Below are 20,241 nucleotides of genomic sequence, written 5' to 3' on the forward strand. Positions count from 1 at the left end.
GTGTGAAGACCCCTCCCATGGGCACACCAAAATTTCAACTACTTGTAGAGCAACTACTGATGAGAAAAACTGGAACACCAGCAGAAAAGACCTTCTACAACTAAAGATATATAAAAGGAACCACAACGAGATGGGTAGGAGGTATGGAGATATGGTGTAGTCAAGACCAATACACCCAAGTGGGCAACTCACAAACAGGAGGATAATTATAATTGCAGAGGTTGTTCCCAAAGAGCAAGGAGTCCAAGCCCCAAAGTGGGCTCCCCAGCCCTGGAGTCCTGCACCGGGAAGATGAATACCCAGAACATTTGGCTTTGAAGGTCAGTGGGGCTTATTTTCAGGAGAGCCAGAGGGCTGTGGGAAATAAGAGACTTGACTCTTAAAGGACACACATACTTTGTGGCTGTCTGGAGGGGTGGGATAGGGAGGGTGGGAGGGAGGGAGACAAAGAGGGAAGAGATATGGGAACATATATATATGTATAACTGACTCACTCTGTTATAAAGCAGAAACTAACACACCATTGTAAAGCAATTATACCCCAATAAAGATGTTAAAAAAAAAAAAAGAGAAAAACAAACCCCCCAAAATTAAGAAAATGGTCATAGGAACATACAAATCAATAATTACCTTAAATGTGAATGGATTCAATGCTCCAACCAAAAGACACAGGCTTGCTGAATGGATAAAAAACAAGACACATGTATATGCTGTCTACAAGAGACCCACTTCAGAACTAGGGACACATACAGACTGAAAGTGAAGGGATGGAAAAAAGATATTCCATGCAAATGGAAATCGAAAGAAAGCTGGAGTAGTAATATTCATATCAGATAAAATAGACTTTAAAATAAAGAATATTACAAGAGACAAGGAAGGATACTACATAATGATCAAGGGATCAATCCAAGAAGATATGTGAATTTGCAACTAATTTGTCCCAGTCTGTGCCCTGAGCTCTCTTACGGACATAACAGTATTCATTAATGCATAGATATATTTTTCTGGGAAGAGAAATGAGAAATTGTTAACTGCAATGGTTCCTAAGTAGAGGACTTGGGTGAATGGGGGATGAGAGGGAGAATGTGAATTATTTATTTTGTATATTCCTTTTTTATTAAAATAATTTTTTAAAATATTCTTTCTTTCTTTCATTTTTTTTATTTTTGGCTGTGTTGGGTCTTTGTTGCTGCACACGGGCTTTCTCTAGTTGTGGCGAGTGGGGGACACTCTTTGTTGCGGTGCACAGGCTTCTCACTGCAGTGGCTTCTCTTGTTGCAGAACACGGGCTCTGGGCACGTGGGCTTCAGTAGTTGTGGCACGCGGGCTCAGTGGTTGTGGGTCATGGGCTCTAGAGTGCAGGCTCAGTAGTTGAGGCACACAGGCTTAGTTGCTCTGCGGCATGTGGGATGTTCCTGGACCAGGGCTGGAACCTGTGTCCCCTGCATTGGCAGGTAGATTCTTAACCCCTGCACCACCAGGGAAGTCCCTACTCTCTGTTCTTAGTGGTGGGCTTCTTTTTACACTCAGAAAAAAAAACAGGACTCAGATGAGAGTTACATCCTCCTCCTCCCCCACTCCCACATCTGCACCTGTATCCTCACCTTCCCACAGTGATGATGGATGGTCCCCTCCTGTCTAAGCCTGCCCCTCAGTGTGGGCACAGGATCCAGCTCCATCCTCCCTTGTGTCATCAGTTTCCCACTCTCTACTGGCTCTTGTGCTCCTGCCTACAAACATGCTGTAATTCCTTCCACTAACAAACAAACAAACAAAACTAAATAAATCCAAACAAAATCCTCCCATAAACATTCACCACTCTGTGTCCAGTTTCCTTCCAACTACTGCTCCATGTCTGTGACTCTATATAGAACAATTCCTTGGTCCATTCTCTCAACTACTGGGTTGTCTTTTTATTTTTATCTAATGGATATATACACGTAGTTTTAAAAAGTAAAATACTTTTACAAGACTTGATATCTAGACCGATGTCCCCAATCTTCCATGTCACCCCACTTCTTTAATCTAGAGACGAACGAACTGTTTTAGTTCTCTTAGCTGATTCTCTGATTGTTATTTCAAGGCCTATAAATAGCATGCTCCTTACTATACTCCTTCTCTGTTTTTCAGTTTTATGTCTCATCTTTCGTTAACTAGTTCTTCTTTCACAGACCCCTGTTCCCCAAATATAATTACAATTTATAAATTGATCATTTTGTAATTTTAATTAGCTTAGTGTGTAATATTTGCATTCTCCTGTTGGACATAAGTCACCTCACAGAACATCAACATCAGACAAGGACACCTGAGACCATGACACAGTGAGACAAAACAAGACCACGACATCATTCTGTCCAAGCACAGACCAAACAAGGCAGCACTGTGCCCCTCACAATGGACCAAACTTCTCCCTGTGCTTCTCTGGCGGCGCAGTGGTTGAGAGTCCGCCTGCCGATGCAGGGGATACAGGTACGTGCCCCGGTCTGGGAAGATCCCACATGCAGCGGAGCGGCTGGGCCCGTGAACCATGGCCACTGAGCCTGCGCGTCCGGAGCCTGTGCTCCACAACGGGAGAGGCCACAACAGTGAGAGGCCCGCGTACCGCAAAAAAAAATAAAAAATAAAAAATAAAAATTATAAATAAATAAATACTTTCTCTTGGGCTAAGTGAAGACTTCTGTGTCTGCTTATGTTTACCAGGTTGAGGAAAACAACACCAAGAACTTAATGTAATATAGACAAGGATTATCTCCAGTGATGGGCAGGTTTGCACATTTATGACCTTAAGGTGATAAATCATGGTTTGTTAATGTCTGAACACTCTAGTTGTTAAAATACATATTAATGAAACTTTTTGCACATGCTGCATTATAAGGATATATCTAAGACCCACATAGACAAATCCATGATTTCCATGTGAAGATTCTTTTAATATGCATCAAATTATGAGTCACACAGTATCTTTTGGGAGGAAGAGACTGAAAGTTAAGAACGTTCTAAATATGCACTGCCCAGTATGCTAGCTACTAGCCACATATGGCTATTTAAATTCAATAAAATTAAAACAGAAACAGACTCACAGATACAGAGAACAGACTTGTGGTTGCCAAGGGGGAAGAGGGTGGGAGAGGGATGGACTGGGGGTTTGGAGTTAGTAGATGCAAACTATTACATATAGAATAGGTGAACAACAAGGTCCTACTGTATAGCACAGGGAACTATATTCAATATCCTGGGATAAACCATAATGGAAAAGAATATTAAAAAAATGTCTGTGTATAACTGAGTCACTTTGCTGTACAGCTATACTTCAATAAAATAAATAAAATATTTAAAAAATAAATCAATTAAATAAAATTAAAGTGCTCAGCACAAGAGCCACTTTTGAGGTGCTAAGTAGTCACATGTAGCTAGGGGCTACCTGACTGGACAGGAAAGATATAGAATAATTCCTTCATCACAGAATGTGACAGGACTGTTCTTCATGCTTTCTGGGCCTCAAGTCAGATATACTGGACCCATGAAAGGGCCAATATTATTTCTCTTAGAGGCGATATCAGATTTCTGTCTGGGATATGAATGCATACTTAGCTGGTGTGTAACAAAACCAAACTAGGTTATGAGTGGGTATGGTACCTTCAGGCACAAACTGTTCCCAGGTCCAAAGGGGAAACACCTGTCCCCCTACCTCCCTTCCCAGACTGAGGACACTCTCTTGGATCAACTTCCAAGGGGTGAGTTCTCTCCTAGAGGAGCCCCGGGGGCAGGGCCCTCAGCTAAGGCCCTCCTCCCTGGGGAGGCAGGGAGTCCCGCTCAGGGAGAGAGATTCTCCAAAACGAAGAGGAGGCAAAGGCAAGGGTCAATTAGGAGATTTTCCCAGGTTTATTCAAACAGCAGTTCTCAGAGTGTGATCTGTGGGACCCTTGAAGTCACTGAGACCCTTTCATGAGATCCATGAGGGGAAAACTACTTTCACAGAATTACTACGATATTATTTGACTTATCACTATGTTGACATTTGCTTTGAGGTATAACTTAGCAGTGATGGAGACTACTGTAGCAAACTGCAATATAATTATTTTCACCACAACTTACTTACAGAAAAAGGAAATGCATGTTTGCTTTACAACGTCCTGGTCGACACACTAAAAATTCTTACCTTTCCTTTATAAAACATAATGGAAAAGAATATATATGTGTGTAACAGAATCACTTTTCTCTATAGCAGAAATTAACACAACATTGTAGATCAACTATACCTCTGGAAAATAAATTAAAAAAATAAAAATTCATCTTTCCTAAATCATCATCCTTAAATCCACATTTTAAAAGTATCTTCTGTAGCCGCTGAGATGCTGGAGCTCCTGGAGGACCCCCATCCTGAGGAAAGGGAAGTTGGAGACCGAGTGGGTCCCCAGCAGTGTGACGCTCCCGGTGGCATTATTCTTTGAATAGTCTAGAGACACGCACCAGAGGATACCTGGAGTCCACCCCCAAACTGGTGCTTGGTGCCAGCACGGGCCCTTTGAGCCTCTCATGCTTCTCAGGCTTCCTAGGAGCTTTGGACCTCATCCCCATCTGCATCCATCAGCAGAAGGGGCAAGAATGTGGAGAAATGCATGTGGGAGGTGATAATGGGCCAGGTCTGGAAGGACACACATCAGATCCTCTCCTGCTCCACCGGAAACGACCTGGTCCTATAGCCACAGAGGAGGCTGGAGGTCTTCCAGATGTGCCCCCAGGGAAGGGGAGAACAATAGAAGTTGTCAGCAACAGTGAGTAATCCATTTCAGTTTGTTTAGTTTTCAAATCTTTAGTGACTGCATACCATATGCCAAGCACTGTGCAAAGAACGGCCTGAGAATTGATGGAGCAGCATCTTGGTCTGGGAGAAGCTCTGAATCCACAGAAGGAGGGAAGACAAGGTGTGAAGTGTCTGCCATCCTAGGAGAAAAGGATGAAGAGAACGTCTTCTGGAAGTTCATGGAATGATTCTAGATTTGGAAGCTGCCTGGAGATGATAGGATTTGGACTCCACTTTCAGAGAATAATAAGATACCTTTGTGGAGGAAGCTGGCAAAAGGAGCTTAGAAGCAGGGTCTTTAAGTACAAGGTAACATAGGAATACGTTGATATTAAATTAATTAAATTCGCACATTCTAAAGGTATTATTGGATGGAATGATAAATAACTCGTATTAAGTGAAAAAGAGACTGGTAAGATAAGGTAATCCCAGTTTTTAGAAAGCTACATAAATTTTTTTTTTTTTCCAGTACGCGGGCCTCTCACTGTTGTGGCCTCTCCCGTTGCGGAGCACAGGCTCCGGATGCGCAGGCTCAGTGGCCATGGTTCACGGGCCCAGTCGCTCCGCGGCATGTGGGATCTTCCCGGACCGGGGCACGAACCCATGTCCCCTGAATTGGCAGGTGGACTCTCAACCACTGCGCCACCAGGGAAGCCCAAAATTTACATAAATTTAAATGAAATCATACAGATATGTTGAGTGATAGTTTTCTTATTTATTTAGGTATTTATTTATTTTGGCTGTGCCAGGTCTTAGTTGTGGCATGTGGGATCTTTTTAAAAATTAATTAATTAATTAATTTTTTTTTTGGCTGCCTTGGGTTTTCGTTTCTGCGCATGGGCTTTCTCTAGTTGCGTCAAGCGGAGGCTACTCTTCCTTGTGGTGCACTGGCCTCTCTTTGTTGTGGAGCATAGGCTCTAGGCGCGAGGGCTTCAGTAGTTGTGGCACGTGGGCTCAGTAGTTGTAACTCACAGGCTCTAGAGCGCAGGCTCAGTAGTTGTGGCGCACGGGCTTAGTTGCTCCGCGGCGTGTGGGATATTCCCGGACCAGGGCTTGAACTCGTGTCCCCTGCATTGGCCGGTGGATTCTTAACCACTCGCCACCAGGGAAGTCCCTACATGATTATATCTTAATAGTGCTGTTTTCCTTGCACAATTAATGTTAAACTTAACGGCATAAAACAAATATGTTTTTTTCTTTGAAGTGAGAATGCTTGGTGAATGTTACCCTTTCTCTGATGATGCTATAAAAGACCTGATACACTGCAAGAGGAACAGAAGTAAATTATATCATGTTATAATGAAGTATAGAATGGTACGATAATTCTAAAATCTGCTATTATCCACTTGTGCTAGAGTAATTTAAAAAAACCTGGTGTGAATATTGGTCTGTCAAATTTCTCATGCTTAGATGAAATTCAGAAGGCGGTGTTCTAATTTTAACACATGCCTTGCACAAATATAGTTATGTTGTATTTCCTATTGAAAAAATGAGCTGCTGCTTTTAGGAAAATCAAAAGGTTTATGGTCATATCTCAAAATGCTAATAAATAGTTATTTTTCTCAAAGAAAGAGTATCTTTTATGATGACGTGGGAAGTACACATCAAGCGCTCCTGCTACATTCCAAAGTACTATGTCCAAGGAAAATAATTTGTGTGAGCTTAACTACCCTCTTTTTCATGGAGTACAAATTTTATTTGAAAGAATGACTGACACTGGAAGATCTATAAAACTTAATGAAACAATGTATTACTCTTCAAAAATCTTACATTAGTACAAGAGACATTCAATGTGCAAAATAAGCTTATGGATTTTAATGTAACAGAATAGGAAATATTGAATGATACCATTTCAGGTCCACTTTGAAAATAACCTTTGAGAAACTACCACTTGTGTAGTTTTAGTTTAGTATCAAAGATGAACTTACATAATTATCTGAAAAGGTTTTTAAAAATACTACTCCCACATATGTGTGGGCCTTTTCATTTTCATAGATTTCAGACAAAATAATGGATTCACTGCAGAAGCAAACATGAATATCCAATGGTCTTCTATGAGACAGACAAGAAAGAGACTTGCAAAAATATAAAAATGTAAAAGGCTCCACTGTTCGCAGTACCGTGTTTATTTTGGGAAATAATTATTTTTTCACATTAAATGCATGGGTTATTAATATTATTCCAAATAAAATAAAAAATTTAAACTGTATTATTTCTACTATGAAAAATATCGATAGAAGTATCCACATAAACAAAATTATCTTTGGGGTCGTCACTAGTTTGTACGGCTGTATAAATATTCTGACCACAATGTTGTGAAAGTCGCTGACTACACAGTCCCTGGGCCAGGACTCAGGGAGACACTGTGACAAAGAGCTCTCGGTGCAGGAGGGGAGGGATCAGGCAAAGTCCCAGGTCCCGGGAGGGGCAGGCTCTCAGGCTCTCAGGGTGTCAGGCGGTCTCTGGGACGGGGACGCCCCGTGGTGGGGATTCCCAGTCTCCCCGAGTTTCACTTTCTCTCTCACAACCTGTGTCGGGCCCTCCTGCCTGGACAGTCGTGACGCGACCCCACTTCTCACTCCCATTGCGTGTCCGGTTTCTGAAGAAGCCAATCAGCGTCCCCGCGGTTCCCGGTTATAAAGTCTCCGCCGCACTCAGTTTCTCCCCAAACCCGGAGGATGCAGGTCGTGGCACCGCGAGCCCTCTTCCTGCTGCTCTTGGGGGCCCTGGCCCTGACCGAGACCTGGGCGGGTGAGTGCGGGGTCGGGAGGGAACGGCCCCTGCGGGGAGGAGCGAGGAGACCCCGGGGGTCGGGGGCCAGGACTCCCAGGGAAGGAGCCACGCCGCCGCCCCCGGTCCAGACCCGCCCCCTCACCCCGGTCCCCGCCTGTTCCCTCTCGTGCTTCCCGCCCCCTCTTCTCTCCCCACGGGATGCCGGCCCTTCTCCGACCTCCACACCTTTTCCGTCTCACGAGCCCCTCGCCCCCACCCCCCTCCCGGCCCAGTCACCTCGGACCCGGGGACCCGCGCCGGGAGGAGGGTCGGACCGGGTCTCACCCCTCCCCGCCCCCAGGCTCCCACTTCATGAGTTATTTCTACACCGGGGTGTCCCGGCCCGGCCGCGGGGAGCCCCGCTTCATCGCCGTCGGCTACGTGGACGACACGCAGTTCGTGAGGTTCGACAGCGACGCCCCGAATCCGAGGGGTGAGCCGCGGGCGCCGTGGGTGGAGCAGGAGGGGCCGGAGTACTGGGATCGGAACACGCGGATCTTCAAGGACGCCGCACAGATTTACCGAGTGAACCTGAGCACCTTGCGCGGCTACTACAACCAGAGCGAGGCCGGTGAGCGACGCGGGCCCGGGTCCGGGTCACGACCCCCATCCCCAGGGACGGGCCGGCGTCGCCCCGAGTCTCCGGGTCCGAGGGTCACCCCAACATTGCGGGACCCGCCCAGTCCCCAGACTCGGGAGGAAACGGCGGGACTTTACCCGGTTTCATTTTCCGTTTGGGTTTAATCGCTGCGGCTGGTCGGGGCGGGGTCAGGGTCTCACACCCTCCAGTGGATGTATGGCTGCGACGTGGGGCCGGACGGTCGCCTCCTCCGCGGGTACAGACAGTTAGCCTACGACGGCGCCGATTACATCGCCCTGAACGAGGACTTGAGCTCCTGGACCGCGGCCGACGTGGCGGCTCAGAACACCAAGCGCAAGTGGGAGGCGGCCGGTGTTGCGGAGCAACTAAGGAACTACCTGGAGGGCACCTGCGTGGAGTGGCTCCTCAGATACCTGGAGACCGGGAAGGACACGCTGCAGCGCACAGGTACGAGGGGCCGCAGGGCCTCCCTGGTCTCCCCTCGGGCTGGAGCTGGCTTCCCACAAGGGGAGGAAATGGGGTCTCTGTGGGAACACCGCCCCAACTTCTTGTCGGGAGAGGGAGGAATCCGCCCAGATTTTCATATTCTGTACAAGACAGTGACTCGCCGGTGGCCTCACTTCTCTGAAAGACAGTGAAGGAATCCAGTCTCTTTGGGGAAGAAACAGGAAGCCAGCCCTAAAATAACTGACCAGCGGCGCCCCTTGACCCTTACCCCCATCTTGTGAACCATGACTTTCTCTGTCAAGGCCTGTTCTCAGCCTAAGAACATCTTAGGAGGCCTGACTCCAGCTTTTCTGAGTCATTCAGCCTCCACCAAAGTCAGGACCATTGCACTGTATTCTCCCCTTTACATGGAGCCTCCTACCTTGGCTTTCATCCTTATTCTAGAACTTTCCAAGGACTGGGAGATCTTCCCAGACCCTGGAGTCCAGGCTGGTGTCTGGTGTTTTTGCTGCTTCTTTTCAAACCTGTTGTGCTGCTCATTCTCAGGATGGTCACATGATGCTGCTTCAGTGGCCCATGAAGTGTGAATTTTCTGATTCTTCCTCCTCAGACCCTCCAAAGACACATGTGACCCATCACCCCATCTCTGACCGTGAGGTCACCCTGAGGTGCTGGGCCCTGGGCTTCTACCCTAAGGAGATCTCACTGACCTGGCAGCGTGATGGGGAGGACCAGACCCAGGACATGGAGCTTGTGGAGACCAGGCCTTCAGGGGACAGAACCTTCCAGAAGTGGGTGGCCCTGGTGGTGCCTTCTGGAGAGGAGCAGAGATACACGTGCCATGTACAGCACGAGGGGCTTCAGGAGCCCCTCACCCTGAGATGGGGTAAGGAGGGATGTGAGGGGTGGAGCTTCCTCTCAGATAAAGCAGGAACCCTCCTGGACACGTTCAGCAAGGTCGGGATTCAAGCCTAAGGTCAGGGCCCCTTCCCTTTCCTCCACAGAACCTCCTCAGCCCACCGTCCCCATCATGGGCCTCATTGTTGGCCTGGTTCTCTTGGTGGTCACTGGAGCCGTGGTGGCTGGAGCTGTGATCTGGTGGAAGAAGCACTCAGGTAGGGAAGGGAGGGAGGGATCTGAGTTTTCTTGTCTCACTGGGGGGTTCAAGCCCAGGTGGAAGTTTCCCTGCCTCGTTACTGGAAAGTACCCTACACACACATTTGGAGTCTGGAGCTGAGTACTGACACTTACCCTTTTGTAAAGTACGTGTGAAAATGAAAGACAGATTTTTCACCTTCATAATTCCAGTTGGGGGCCTGTTTCTCAGCGCTTGCAGGTCAGAGGAGAAGGTGCCTGCTGAGGACAGACTCCCAGGAGGGCAGCTGGTCCAGTCCCCCCATATCTCCTTTTTTCATGTTCCTGATCCTGTCCTGGATTTTTGGTTACAGTTCTGGAAAGTTCTCTGGGGTCCAGGACTAGGGGGTTCCTCTAGGATCTCACAACTCAGTCTTCTCCCTGGCCTCTCACGTGATGTTTTCTTCTTACAGGTGAAAAAGGAGGGAGCTACGCTCAGGCTGCAAGTAAGTGTGGAGGGGGTGTGATTCCTGAGACCCTTGTGAGGGTGCAGACAGGAGGCCATGGGTGGCTCACCCTCCTAAAGTTCCTTCTCTAGTTTCTCTCCTGTGGGTTCTGACCACGTCCTGGTTTTGTTCTCCCCCAGGCAGTGACAGTGCCCAAGGCTCTGATGTGTCTCTCAGGCATCCTAAGGGTGAGGCTCTGGAGGGTCTAGATTAGGACGGGGGATGGGGCAGAGGGGATGCCCTGGGAGATGGGGATTCTTTGAGTGGGATATTTGAGGATGTGGGGGGCTGTCAGAAGGTCAGCACTTACGTGACTGCCCTGAATTTGTTCATAATTATTTTCTTCTATAGTTTGAGACAGCTGCCTTGTGGGGACCAAGTGATACAGGATTCCGCATGCCACCCCTGCATTGTGACTTCAGGATCTTCTGACTTTCTGCAAACGTCATCCGAATGTGTCTATGTTCCTATTAGCATAAAATGAAGAGGTGGGGAGCCTGGCCCACCACTGCCCACCACGACCCCTCCCCACACTGGCCTGTGTTCTCTTCCCTGATGGCCTTTCCTGACGGAACAGAGGCGGGGCTGGGTCATCTCCATCTTTGCCTTAACTTCATTTTGTGCTGAAAAGTAATGTCTTTCATATCCTAATGAAAATCAGGATCCAAACTACAGCTCTCCCCCTACTATATAGATGGGTCCTCATTGGTCTTGTCCCCCAGGGTTTGTTTGTTTGGGTCTTTTTCCTGAAACTGTACAAATGTTAGATATTTAAACTTTGGTAATATGATATTACAAAGAAATTGCTTTCTTCTGTTATTGTTCAGCTTAGTCATCTTCATATATGCTTAATCATTACTAGTTACTTCTGTTATTTCATTTCCTTCTGTTTTCTTTTTTTTTATTCATTTCTCTTGGCATTATCAACGTCTTTGTTACTGGCTTCTAAGAACTAATTTATGACTAAGGATGTTAACAATTTGTCATGCAATGTAAATGAAATACCATGTTTTACTGCCATCAATTTACTATGGTGTTTTGTATTTTGGTTGTGTATTAAAATATACTCATGTTGTGCCTTAAAAAAAATCAGGATATGAATTTGTTTTTTGCTATTTATGCCATGAGGGGTTGATGGGATAATAAAGGTGAGGATTCCTAAAGTTTGAGAGAGGAAATAAATGGAAGCACTGAGAACCTTCCAGATTCCATGTGCTTGCTGTGCTGAGTCTGCTGCAGGTGGGACAGGAGGAGGCTGTGAGGAGCTGAGCGTGGACGCGGCCTGTGCCCACTCCGTGCTCACTGCATCGTGGGCTTTGATGTGGCCACTCCTGGTCACATCTTCTCAGCTCCTTTGTCCTTGTCCCTTCAGTAGAACCTTGTCCCACCAGCAGCTGTGATCTCAGAGGAAGTCACCAGGTCAGCCTCGGCTCAGGCCTGTGTCCAGTCCTCAGCCCCTATCTTTTGGGTGTTATTTGTTGTTTCTTTAGAGGATTTTGCCTGAGTTTGTGTTTTATTCTCCTCTGGGTGTCCCCCACCTCTGACAGCTGGAGGAGTCGTTTGGCCTGTCGTGGTCCCCACAAGGCCCAAGGCTGCCACTGCACACAGGAGAGTCTGTGGTGTCCAGAGATGGATTTTCAGGTTCAACTAGCTCCTGCCTTCCTTCTAGGGCTTGATTGTTCTTTCCATATTTCCCCCAACCTTCTCAAAGGATCCGGATTCTGGAATTAGCAGAAAGGCGGGAAACCATATGTCTCGTCTTAGGTAAGTTCCTGTTGGAATTCTGCTCTGCTCGCCTACCCACTCTCCCTGCCCTTAGCTCTAGTAATCCCAGTGCTGGCTCTAGTACAAACTCGTGGATTTATAAAGCACAGTCTAATTTAGGTTTATATTTGGTTGGAAAATAGGACTCATAAGTCAAGGATCATTGTTTTCTGAAAAGAAAAATATACTTGTGTGAGGCAGTGCAGAGGAGGGTTGGTTGGGGGAAGGGGAGAACAGCACTTGTGAGAAAAACACCGGCAGCACTGATGTCAGTGTGAGTAGATGTTGTGCTGTAGCTGCCACAAAACAGCGTTTGGCCTTAGGTCACATTAGTAAAGATGCTGTCTAGAATAGGGAGGTGCTTTACATTGAACATTCACTCAGCTGATACCGGTTGTGTGCCAGATATATGACACAATGTTTTGCATCTAGGAAACTTCACTGAAGTTAAAACAGAAAAATTGCTGGCCCTGTGGAGCATGTATTCTAGCGGGAAGAGACAGACTATGTGCTGTCAGCATAGTAAATAAGGAAAGTGTTCTGTTACTAGGGGATACGTACAATGGAAAAGATGCAGTGGAGAAGGTGATCCAGGGTGTGAGTACGGGGACAGGGAAAATGGGTGCTTTACTAGGGCAGTCAGGGTGGGCCTCACTGGGAAGGTGACCTTTGAGGAAAGATTTGAAGGACATGAGGAATTATCCCTGAGGATGTCTGGAGGAGGTTCTTTCCAGGCAGAGGGAACCTCCAGGCAAATGCACCAGGGCAGAAGCATGTCTGTGTGTCCCAGTTAAAGTGAGGAGGCCAGTATGGCAGGAGCAGAGATTAATTGAGATGGGATCAGAGGTACAGCCAGACCATGTAAGGCCTGGAGGATGCTGGGAGGGTTTTGACTTTTGCTCCGAGTGGGATGGGCGTTATAAGATTGTTTTGAGCAGAAGAGGGACATGGTATGACTTCTTTCTTTATTTTTAAATAGGTTTTATCTCTCTTATTTTTTTATTTATTTAAGCTGAGTTGGGTCTTCGTTGCGGTGTGCTGGTTTTCTCTAGTTGTGGCTAGCACGGACTACCCTTCATTGCAGTGCGTGGGCTCTAGGTGCGTGGGCTTCAGTAGTTGCGGAGTGTGGGCCCAGTAGTTGTGGCTCATGGGCTCTAGAGTGCAGGCTCAATAGTTGTGGCACACAGGCTCAGTTGCTCCGCGGCATGTGGGATCTTCCCGGATCAGGGATCGAACTGTGTCCCCTGCACTGGCAGGCGGATTTGTAACCACTGCGCCAACAGGGAAGTCCCTATTTTTTTTTTAATATTTAAATTTTATTGTATAGTTGATTTACAATGTTGTGTTAGTTTCAGGTGTATAGCAAAGTGATTCAGTTATACATATACATATATTTGTTCTTTTTTAGTTTCTTTTCTCATATAGGTTATCACAGAATACTGAGTAGAGTTCCCTTTGCTATACAGTAGGTCCTTGTTGGTTATCTGTCTTATACATAGTAGTGTGTGTGTGTTCATCCCAACCTCCTGATTTATCCCTCCCCTCCATGTTTCCCCTTTGGTAACCATAAGTTTTTTTTAGTATCTGTTAAGTCTGTTTCTGTTTTGTAAATAAGTTTATTTGTACCTTTTTAAAAAAATTAGATTCCACATTTGAGTGATATCATATGATATTTGTCTTTCTCTGTCTCACTTACTTCACTTAGTATGATAATCTCTAGGGCCATCCATGCTGCTGAAAATAACATTACTTCATTCTTTTTTATGGCTGAGTATATTCCATTGGACTTCACCTTTAAAAGTATCACTTTGGCTGCTGTGCTAAGAACAGAACTGGGAGGCAAGGAGGGAGTGAGGCCATAGGGAAGCAGTGGGAAACTAGTGCAGTGTCCAGGCTGGAGATGGCCGTTGCTTCGACTGGGGTGTGAATAATTAGATTCTGGACACGTCCTGAAGGTGGATTTTACAGCATTTGCTAAAGGATTAAATCTGGGGTATGAGAAAGAGGAGTTAAGGAGGACACCCTAAAGTTTGGACTATGTAAGTAAAAAGATGGCATTACTCTCACCAGAGACGGGGAAGACAAAGGAGCAAATTTTGGGGGAGAGGGGGCATTATGGGCATTTGGTTTGAGAGATGTTAGAGCTGAGATTTTGTTAGAAATACAAGCCAGATAGTTGGATTGGCAGTTGGACAAATGAGTCTGGAGTTTAAGAGCAATGTCTGGGCTGGAGAAATAGATTTGGGAGGCAATGCCACATCATGATATTTAAAGCCTTGAGAACTGATGAGGTCTCCAAGGGAGGGAGTGATGGCTGTAGAAGAGGAAGGACAAGGACTGAACCCTGGACCCCCCAGCGCTATGTGATCGGATCAGATCACACAGCTGAGCAGACTGCGTGGTTCTGACACCGCATCTAGATGGCACAGAGACCCGGGAGTCTGATCTTTGCTTTGTACAGGAAAGCCCTGGACATCTTTTAAAGATTCAGGAAGTCAGAAAGCATGAAATTCTGGGTTTAGAACAAGGTTGGTGTTGATGCTGCTGGTCTTCAGATCACAGTTTTTAAAAATTTTTATTTATTTATTTATTATTTTTGGCTGCATCGGGTCTTAGTTGTGGCATGTGGGATCTTCGCTGAGCATGCAGGATCTTTTGTTGGTGTTCGTGGGCTCTTTTTTTTTTTTTTTTTAGAGAATTGATGTCTTTTTATTTATTTATTTATTTTGGGCTGTGTTGGGTCTTCGTTTCTGTGCGAGGGCTTTCTCTAGTTGCGGTGAGCGGGGGCCACTCTTCATCGTGGTGCGCGGGCCTCTCACTGTCGCAGCCTTCTTTCGTTGTGGAGCATAGGCTCCAGACGCGCAGGCTCAGTAGCTGTGGCACACAGGCTTAGTTGCTCCGTGGCATGTGGGATCTTCCCAGACCAGGGCTCGAACCCGTGTCCCCTGCATTGGCAGGCAGACTCTCAACCACTGTGCCACCAGGGAAGCCCCTCGTGGGCTCTTTGTTGCAGCGTGCAGGTGTCTCTCCAGTTGTGGCATGCGGGCTTAGTTGCCCCGCTGCACGTGGGGTCTTAGTTCCCCGACCAGGGATTGAACCTGAGTCCCCTACATTGGACGGCGGATTCTTTACCACTGGACCACCAGGGAAGTCCCCAGATTACACTTTTAGTAGCAAGAACGTTCGTAGACCAGGATTCCCACATGGCTGTGCATCAGCCTTACGCATAGGACTTGCTGAATAAGCTTTTCCTTGATCTTGTGCCTAATACTCTGAGAAGGTGGTCCTGGGGAGAGGCCTGAGCATTTTGTAAGAAGCCCCACAAGCAATCCTGGTGCTCAGCCACTTTGGGAACCACCAAGGTCAGCGACAGAGAGTGGCCAGAGAAGGGTCTTAAATCCACATTTAAAAGTGTTTTTTTTTTTTCAGAAAGAAAAGGGAGTACCTATATTGTCAATTATGAGATGTGATGTTGGGAAATACATGTAGTTCTCTCTACTATGGGGTATAGTCGGGTGGAAGACCTAGGAAGTGGTTCACAGTTCAGCATAATGAAATCCGTACTCTCTGAAGTTATTCTCCAGACTGAGTTCTCACTCACTCTTGGAACAAACAATAGGATCCAAAATTTTTCTAATTTAGGCCTAAAGTACCATATATATATGATATGGGGGCTCATATCATTTTGGGAAGGCCATAGAACCAGGTTTGAGGCTCCACAGGAACAGAATCCACAGTGTCCACCCTAGGCCAGGTCCCACATAGGAACATTCACCCCTGTTGCTGGGCACAGATGTCACTGCTCACACAGTGAGCCCCGCATGCTGGACGTGGACCCTGCGGCGAGGACGTCTGTCACTGCTGTTGCTGACAGCTGGAGGTTGTGTAACTCCTCCAGCCTTGCCAAATGCATTCTGCTCAGTCCCAGCCTCTCTGTGTCACCACGTCCTGAGTAGAGCCTGAAATGTGGTCTCCTGAGTGGTGAGGCCTGAGCTCCATGCTGTGTCCACCTGCAAGAATGTTTGGGAAAGTGGGTTTTCCTCTTTTATGGAGGAAGGTGGTCTCTGCCTCCTACCAAGACTCTTTTAGTGTGGAATTCTCCTAATCTAGGAATTGTCCTAATCAGGTAAGGGGGTGGTGAGGGATGGAAAAAGAATGTCAAATTTCAATTCTTAGAGCAAAGATCTGAGACTGGAACTGGATCTGGTACATTGTAGGCACTCGGGTTTGGTTGAAAGAACAAGTGACTAATAAATGACATTCAAGGTAGAGATTTACTTGCTTACTACTCTTACTCTGAATTTCTTTGTGAGCTGGTGAGGGATTTTTTTCCTTCACGCAACCAATTTTCTGATTCTCAGATGCCAACTGGGTGTCCTACAATTCAACTCAATTCTGACACGAGCTACCTGGAATTAGCATCAGACCCCACAGGTTTCAGGGTTCGGTCCTGCAGACTTCTTTTACTTCAGAAGCAAGTTGCAAGCCTCAAGTCCCTGTGTTACCTGCACTTCTGTCTGACTTGACTACGAAGCTAGGGGTTCCCCCCAAGTCTGATAATCTGGTAGAACAAGTCATAGAACTCAGGAAAATGCTATGCTTTTACCATTACAGTCTATAATAAATGACACAAGTGAGCAGCCAGATGAAGAGGTACCTAAGTCGAGGTCCTGAGTGTAGGAGCCTCAGTCACCGTGGAGTTGAAGTGTGCTACTCTCCCAGCATGTGGATGTGTTCACCAATTTGGAAGGTCTTCGAATTCCATCATTTTAGGGTTTGTAATGAAAGTTTCATGATGTAGCCATGATTGATTAAATCATTGACCATTACTGATTGACCTCATCCCCCAGCCCCCCTCTCCCCAGACGTCAGGGAGTGAGGCTGCAAGTTCCAACCCTCTGATCATGGCTTGTTTTTCTGGTGACCAGACCCCATCCTGAAGCTTCTAGGACCTTTCAGCCAAGAGTCATCGCCCTAGCACCCCAAAGATGCTTTTATCACTCAGATAGCCCCTGTCTTTGACCACAGATCCCTTAGAGCAGAAGGACCATAACAGTTAAAAGATGCTGGCACATGACTAGAGTCCCATTCAGTCATTAACAAGTAGTCCAGTCCATCTTCCTATCTAGGATATTTACATGGCAAGTAAATTCATGAAAAATTGCTCAACATTTTTAGTCAGAGGGGGAATTCAAATTAACCGTAATATGACATCGCTGCACACTGCCCAGAGTTGTTAAAATGAAGAAACCACGCCAAATCTGTTGCTGGCAAGAATTTGGGCTAATTATCTCTCATATATTGCTAGTGGGAGAGTAAATTGATTCAAATATTTTGAAAACGTCTTTGGTGGTAACCAAACATTCACTCACCAGCATTTCCACTCTTAGTTATATACTCAATAAATATGCATGCATATGTGTGCCAAATATATGAAAATATTATTCATAGCGGCCCGATTTGTAAAATCTGGATATAACACAAATGCCCATGAACAGTAGAGGACGAGAAATGTGGTCTATTCCTATAATGGAACACCACGAGAGTAAATAAATTACAACCACACACAGCAATAGGGGTGAGACCCGGTGACATAATGTTGAGTGAGAGAGCCAGACACAGGGGGCATCCACTGCATAATTCTTTCCAATCAGAAACTGGCAGAACTCACCTATGTATGGTGTTAAAAATCAAGATAATGATTACTCTGAGGCGTTGGGTGGGGAGGTTCCATGACTGAATAGGATTCAAGAGGGTTTCCTGGGATGCTGGAAATGTTACTTGATGTGAGTGTTGTTTACCCCAATGTTCACTTGGTGAAAATCCACTGCACACTTATGAGCTGCCCACTTCTCTATGGGTGTTGTCCTTCATGAAAGTATGATTTCTTGGATTTTTGAAATAATTCTTTCTAAGCTAACATAGAATTCCTCTTACTGAAAGCCCTCAGAAATGCTGAATTGAAAAAGAATCACTACAATTTTTTAAAACTCAAGGAAATACATGCCTGTGATTCAGATATAAAGAAGAGAAGCTAAAGTGAGAGCAGTGAGCCTGGGAGCCGACACAAGAATAGTTTGGGGCTTTTGCCTTGTTGCAGCCGAGAAAGCAACATGGGGCACCAGCAGCTTTACTGGAGCCATCCCAGAAAATTCGGCCAGGGTTCTCGTTCTTGCCACGTCTGCTCAAACCAGCACGGTCTGATCCGGAAATACGGCCTCAATATGTGCTGCCAGTGTTTCCACCAGTACTCAAAGGACATCAGCTTCATTAAGTTGGACTAAGTGTGAACTTCTTGAATGGGTCATCACACATATCTACCTTCCTCAGAAACAATACTAACTCTTCATATATAAAATAAAAAATTTTAAACTTCAAAAAAAAAAAAAAAAGAATAGTTTGGGGAATGGCCGTCAAGCCAGGAAGTAGGAATCAAAACCCAAGCAGACTCTTTCCTCAGCATCAACATGTGGATCCAAGACAGTGAGGCCCCATCCCAGCCGCTCCTCCTGTCCAGCTAAGGGGACGGGGCCCCAGGGTGCAGAGCAGACTTGGAGCGTGTCTGGGGTGGACGAGGGCTCAGCCAGAGGTGGAGCGTGTTCTCTCCATCTCCCTTAGAGGGAGCAGGGCTTGGCCCTGGACTTCACTGGCTCTGTGCTTTCTCCCGCAGGGCCCCTAGCCGTGAACGTGACCCACAGCCAGGACTTGGAGGGCACAGTCAACCTCACATGCTGGGCTTTCAGCTTTTTTTCCCCAGAATGTCTCAGTGGCCTGGTTTCCAGATGAGGAACCCATGTGCCGGCATGCCCAGCAGACCTCTGTGACCATAAGTGTTCTCCAAGGAGAGGAGCAGCAGGTCTAGTGTCACGTGGAACACAGCGGGAATCACAGTGCATATCCTGCGTGAGCCTGGGGTGATCCTGGAGGGGGTTGCGACCTTGGGAGGGTCAGAGGCCAGGGTCAGGGAGAGGAGAGCAGGCCTGTGGCTCTGGGGTGCCTGGGTTATATATAATAAGTCCCTCTCTCAGGAGAGACCCTGTTGCATCAGAGTCAACGGTGGACCATCCTGGGTGTTGCTGCCTTTGCTCTTGTTTTTATCATCGGGCTTTGTGTCCTTTGCTACTCGAAGAAGAAGACAGCATCAGCGGTGGGGAGCCCAGGTGAGAAATCTGGGCGCGGGTGGGGATGGGAGGGGCTCTGCCTGGGATGCAGGGTCCCCCTCGTGTCCCTCTGCACAGATGTGAGAGGGTGACAAGCCTCTGTTCCAAGAGCTGGACATTGGGGTATTTGTGAGGGGAATGGGAGCCACGTCTGCTCTAACCCCTTGGTTCTGCCCAAAGCCAGGGCCAGGCTGGGGCCCTTAGTGTCCTGCAAGGTCTTCTCCTTGCTCTGGGTGAGAATGGGTGGCAGTGAGAGTTGCAACTCCCTGCTCCATTCTGATCTCTGTCCACTCTCAGGCTTGTCAGGCCTCATCTAGGGGGGATGTGTTGGATCATGTGCTGGTTGGGAGGGTCTAGAGGTGATCATGGATTGATTCACAGGGAACCTGCAGTAAAGTGTCTATGACTGGGTTAGGTTAAAAACTGAGGAGGAATTCAGATGGAAGGCAATGGCTCTTATCTCTTCCTGAATTTCTATTCCCCAATTTTTTAGCCCTTCTTAAAAATCCAAGGAAAAGAACCACAGGTTCACACTAGAGGTCAGTGGATGGTGCTGGAGCCCTGGCCGCGGTGTCCCTTTGGGTGGCCCCACTTAAAAAGAGATGTTTATAACTCTGGGAAGGCACAGTAAAATATCTATGATCTGGTGGGGAGGTGTTAAAAACTGAGGAGGAATTCAGACCAAAGTCCTGAAATCTGGAGAGCCTGAGAAGGGGGTATCCCTGAGAGCATACAAGGGTTTCCCACCCAATTAACTCATTTTTGTTGGTCATTTTTTCTTTTACCTTTTCCCCCAGAACTTGTGAAGCTACAAGTCCAGTGATAACACAGATGGCACCAACAGACTGTAATGTCTCCCTTCAGCTGCGAATCAGTCTCCTTGGTCAGCTCCCCACTCCACTGATTCAACTAGGGGAGCTCAGAATCTGCAGCCAGGTGACCAGGATTCAACTCGCTGCTCTGGTCTTCCTAGCACTTTCCCTCTTTTTTTTTTCCTCACGGATTAGAAGAATTACATTAAAAAATTTTTTTTTAATTGAGTTTTTTGTTGTTAAGGTATAGTTTATTTACAATGTTGTGCCGGTCTCTGCTGTACAGCAAAGTGACTCAGTT

The 20,241-nt window shown here is 46.7% G+C and overlaps 1 protein-coding gene across 1 annotated transcript; it reads left to right on the forward strand.

Moving 5' to 3' along the window:
- The first annotated feature begins 7,469 nt into the window (after positions 1 to 7,469).
- LOC103076235 (BOLA class I histocompatibility antigen, alpha chain BL3-7-like) lies at positions 7,470 to 10,574 on the forward strand. The gene is made up of 8 exons (XM_007449173.1): positions 7,470 to 7,555; positions 7,878 to 8,147; positions 8,349 to 8,624; positions 9,235 to 9,510; positions 9,629 to 9,739; positions 10,172 to 10,204; positions 10,345 to 10,392; positions 10,556 to 10,574. The coding sequence occupies exons 1-8, from the start codon at positions 7,483 to 7,485 to the stop codon at positions 10,558 to 10,560; spliced, it is 1,092 nt and encodes a 363-aa protein (XP_007449235.1). The 5' UTR covers positions 7,470 to 7,482; the 3' UTR covers positions 10,561 to 10,574.
- Positions 10,575 to 20,241: the final 9,667 nt, after the last annotated feature.

Source organism: Lipotes vexillifer, unplaced genomic scaffold (assembly GCF_000442215.2).
Source record: "Lipotes vexillifer unplaced genomic scaffold, Lipotes_vexillifer_v1.1 scaffold657, whole genome shotgun sequence".
NCBI classification, from domain to species: domain Eukaryota; kingdom Metazoa; phylum Chordata; class Mammalia; order Artiodactyla; family Lipotidae; genus Lipotes; species Lipotes vexillifer.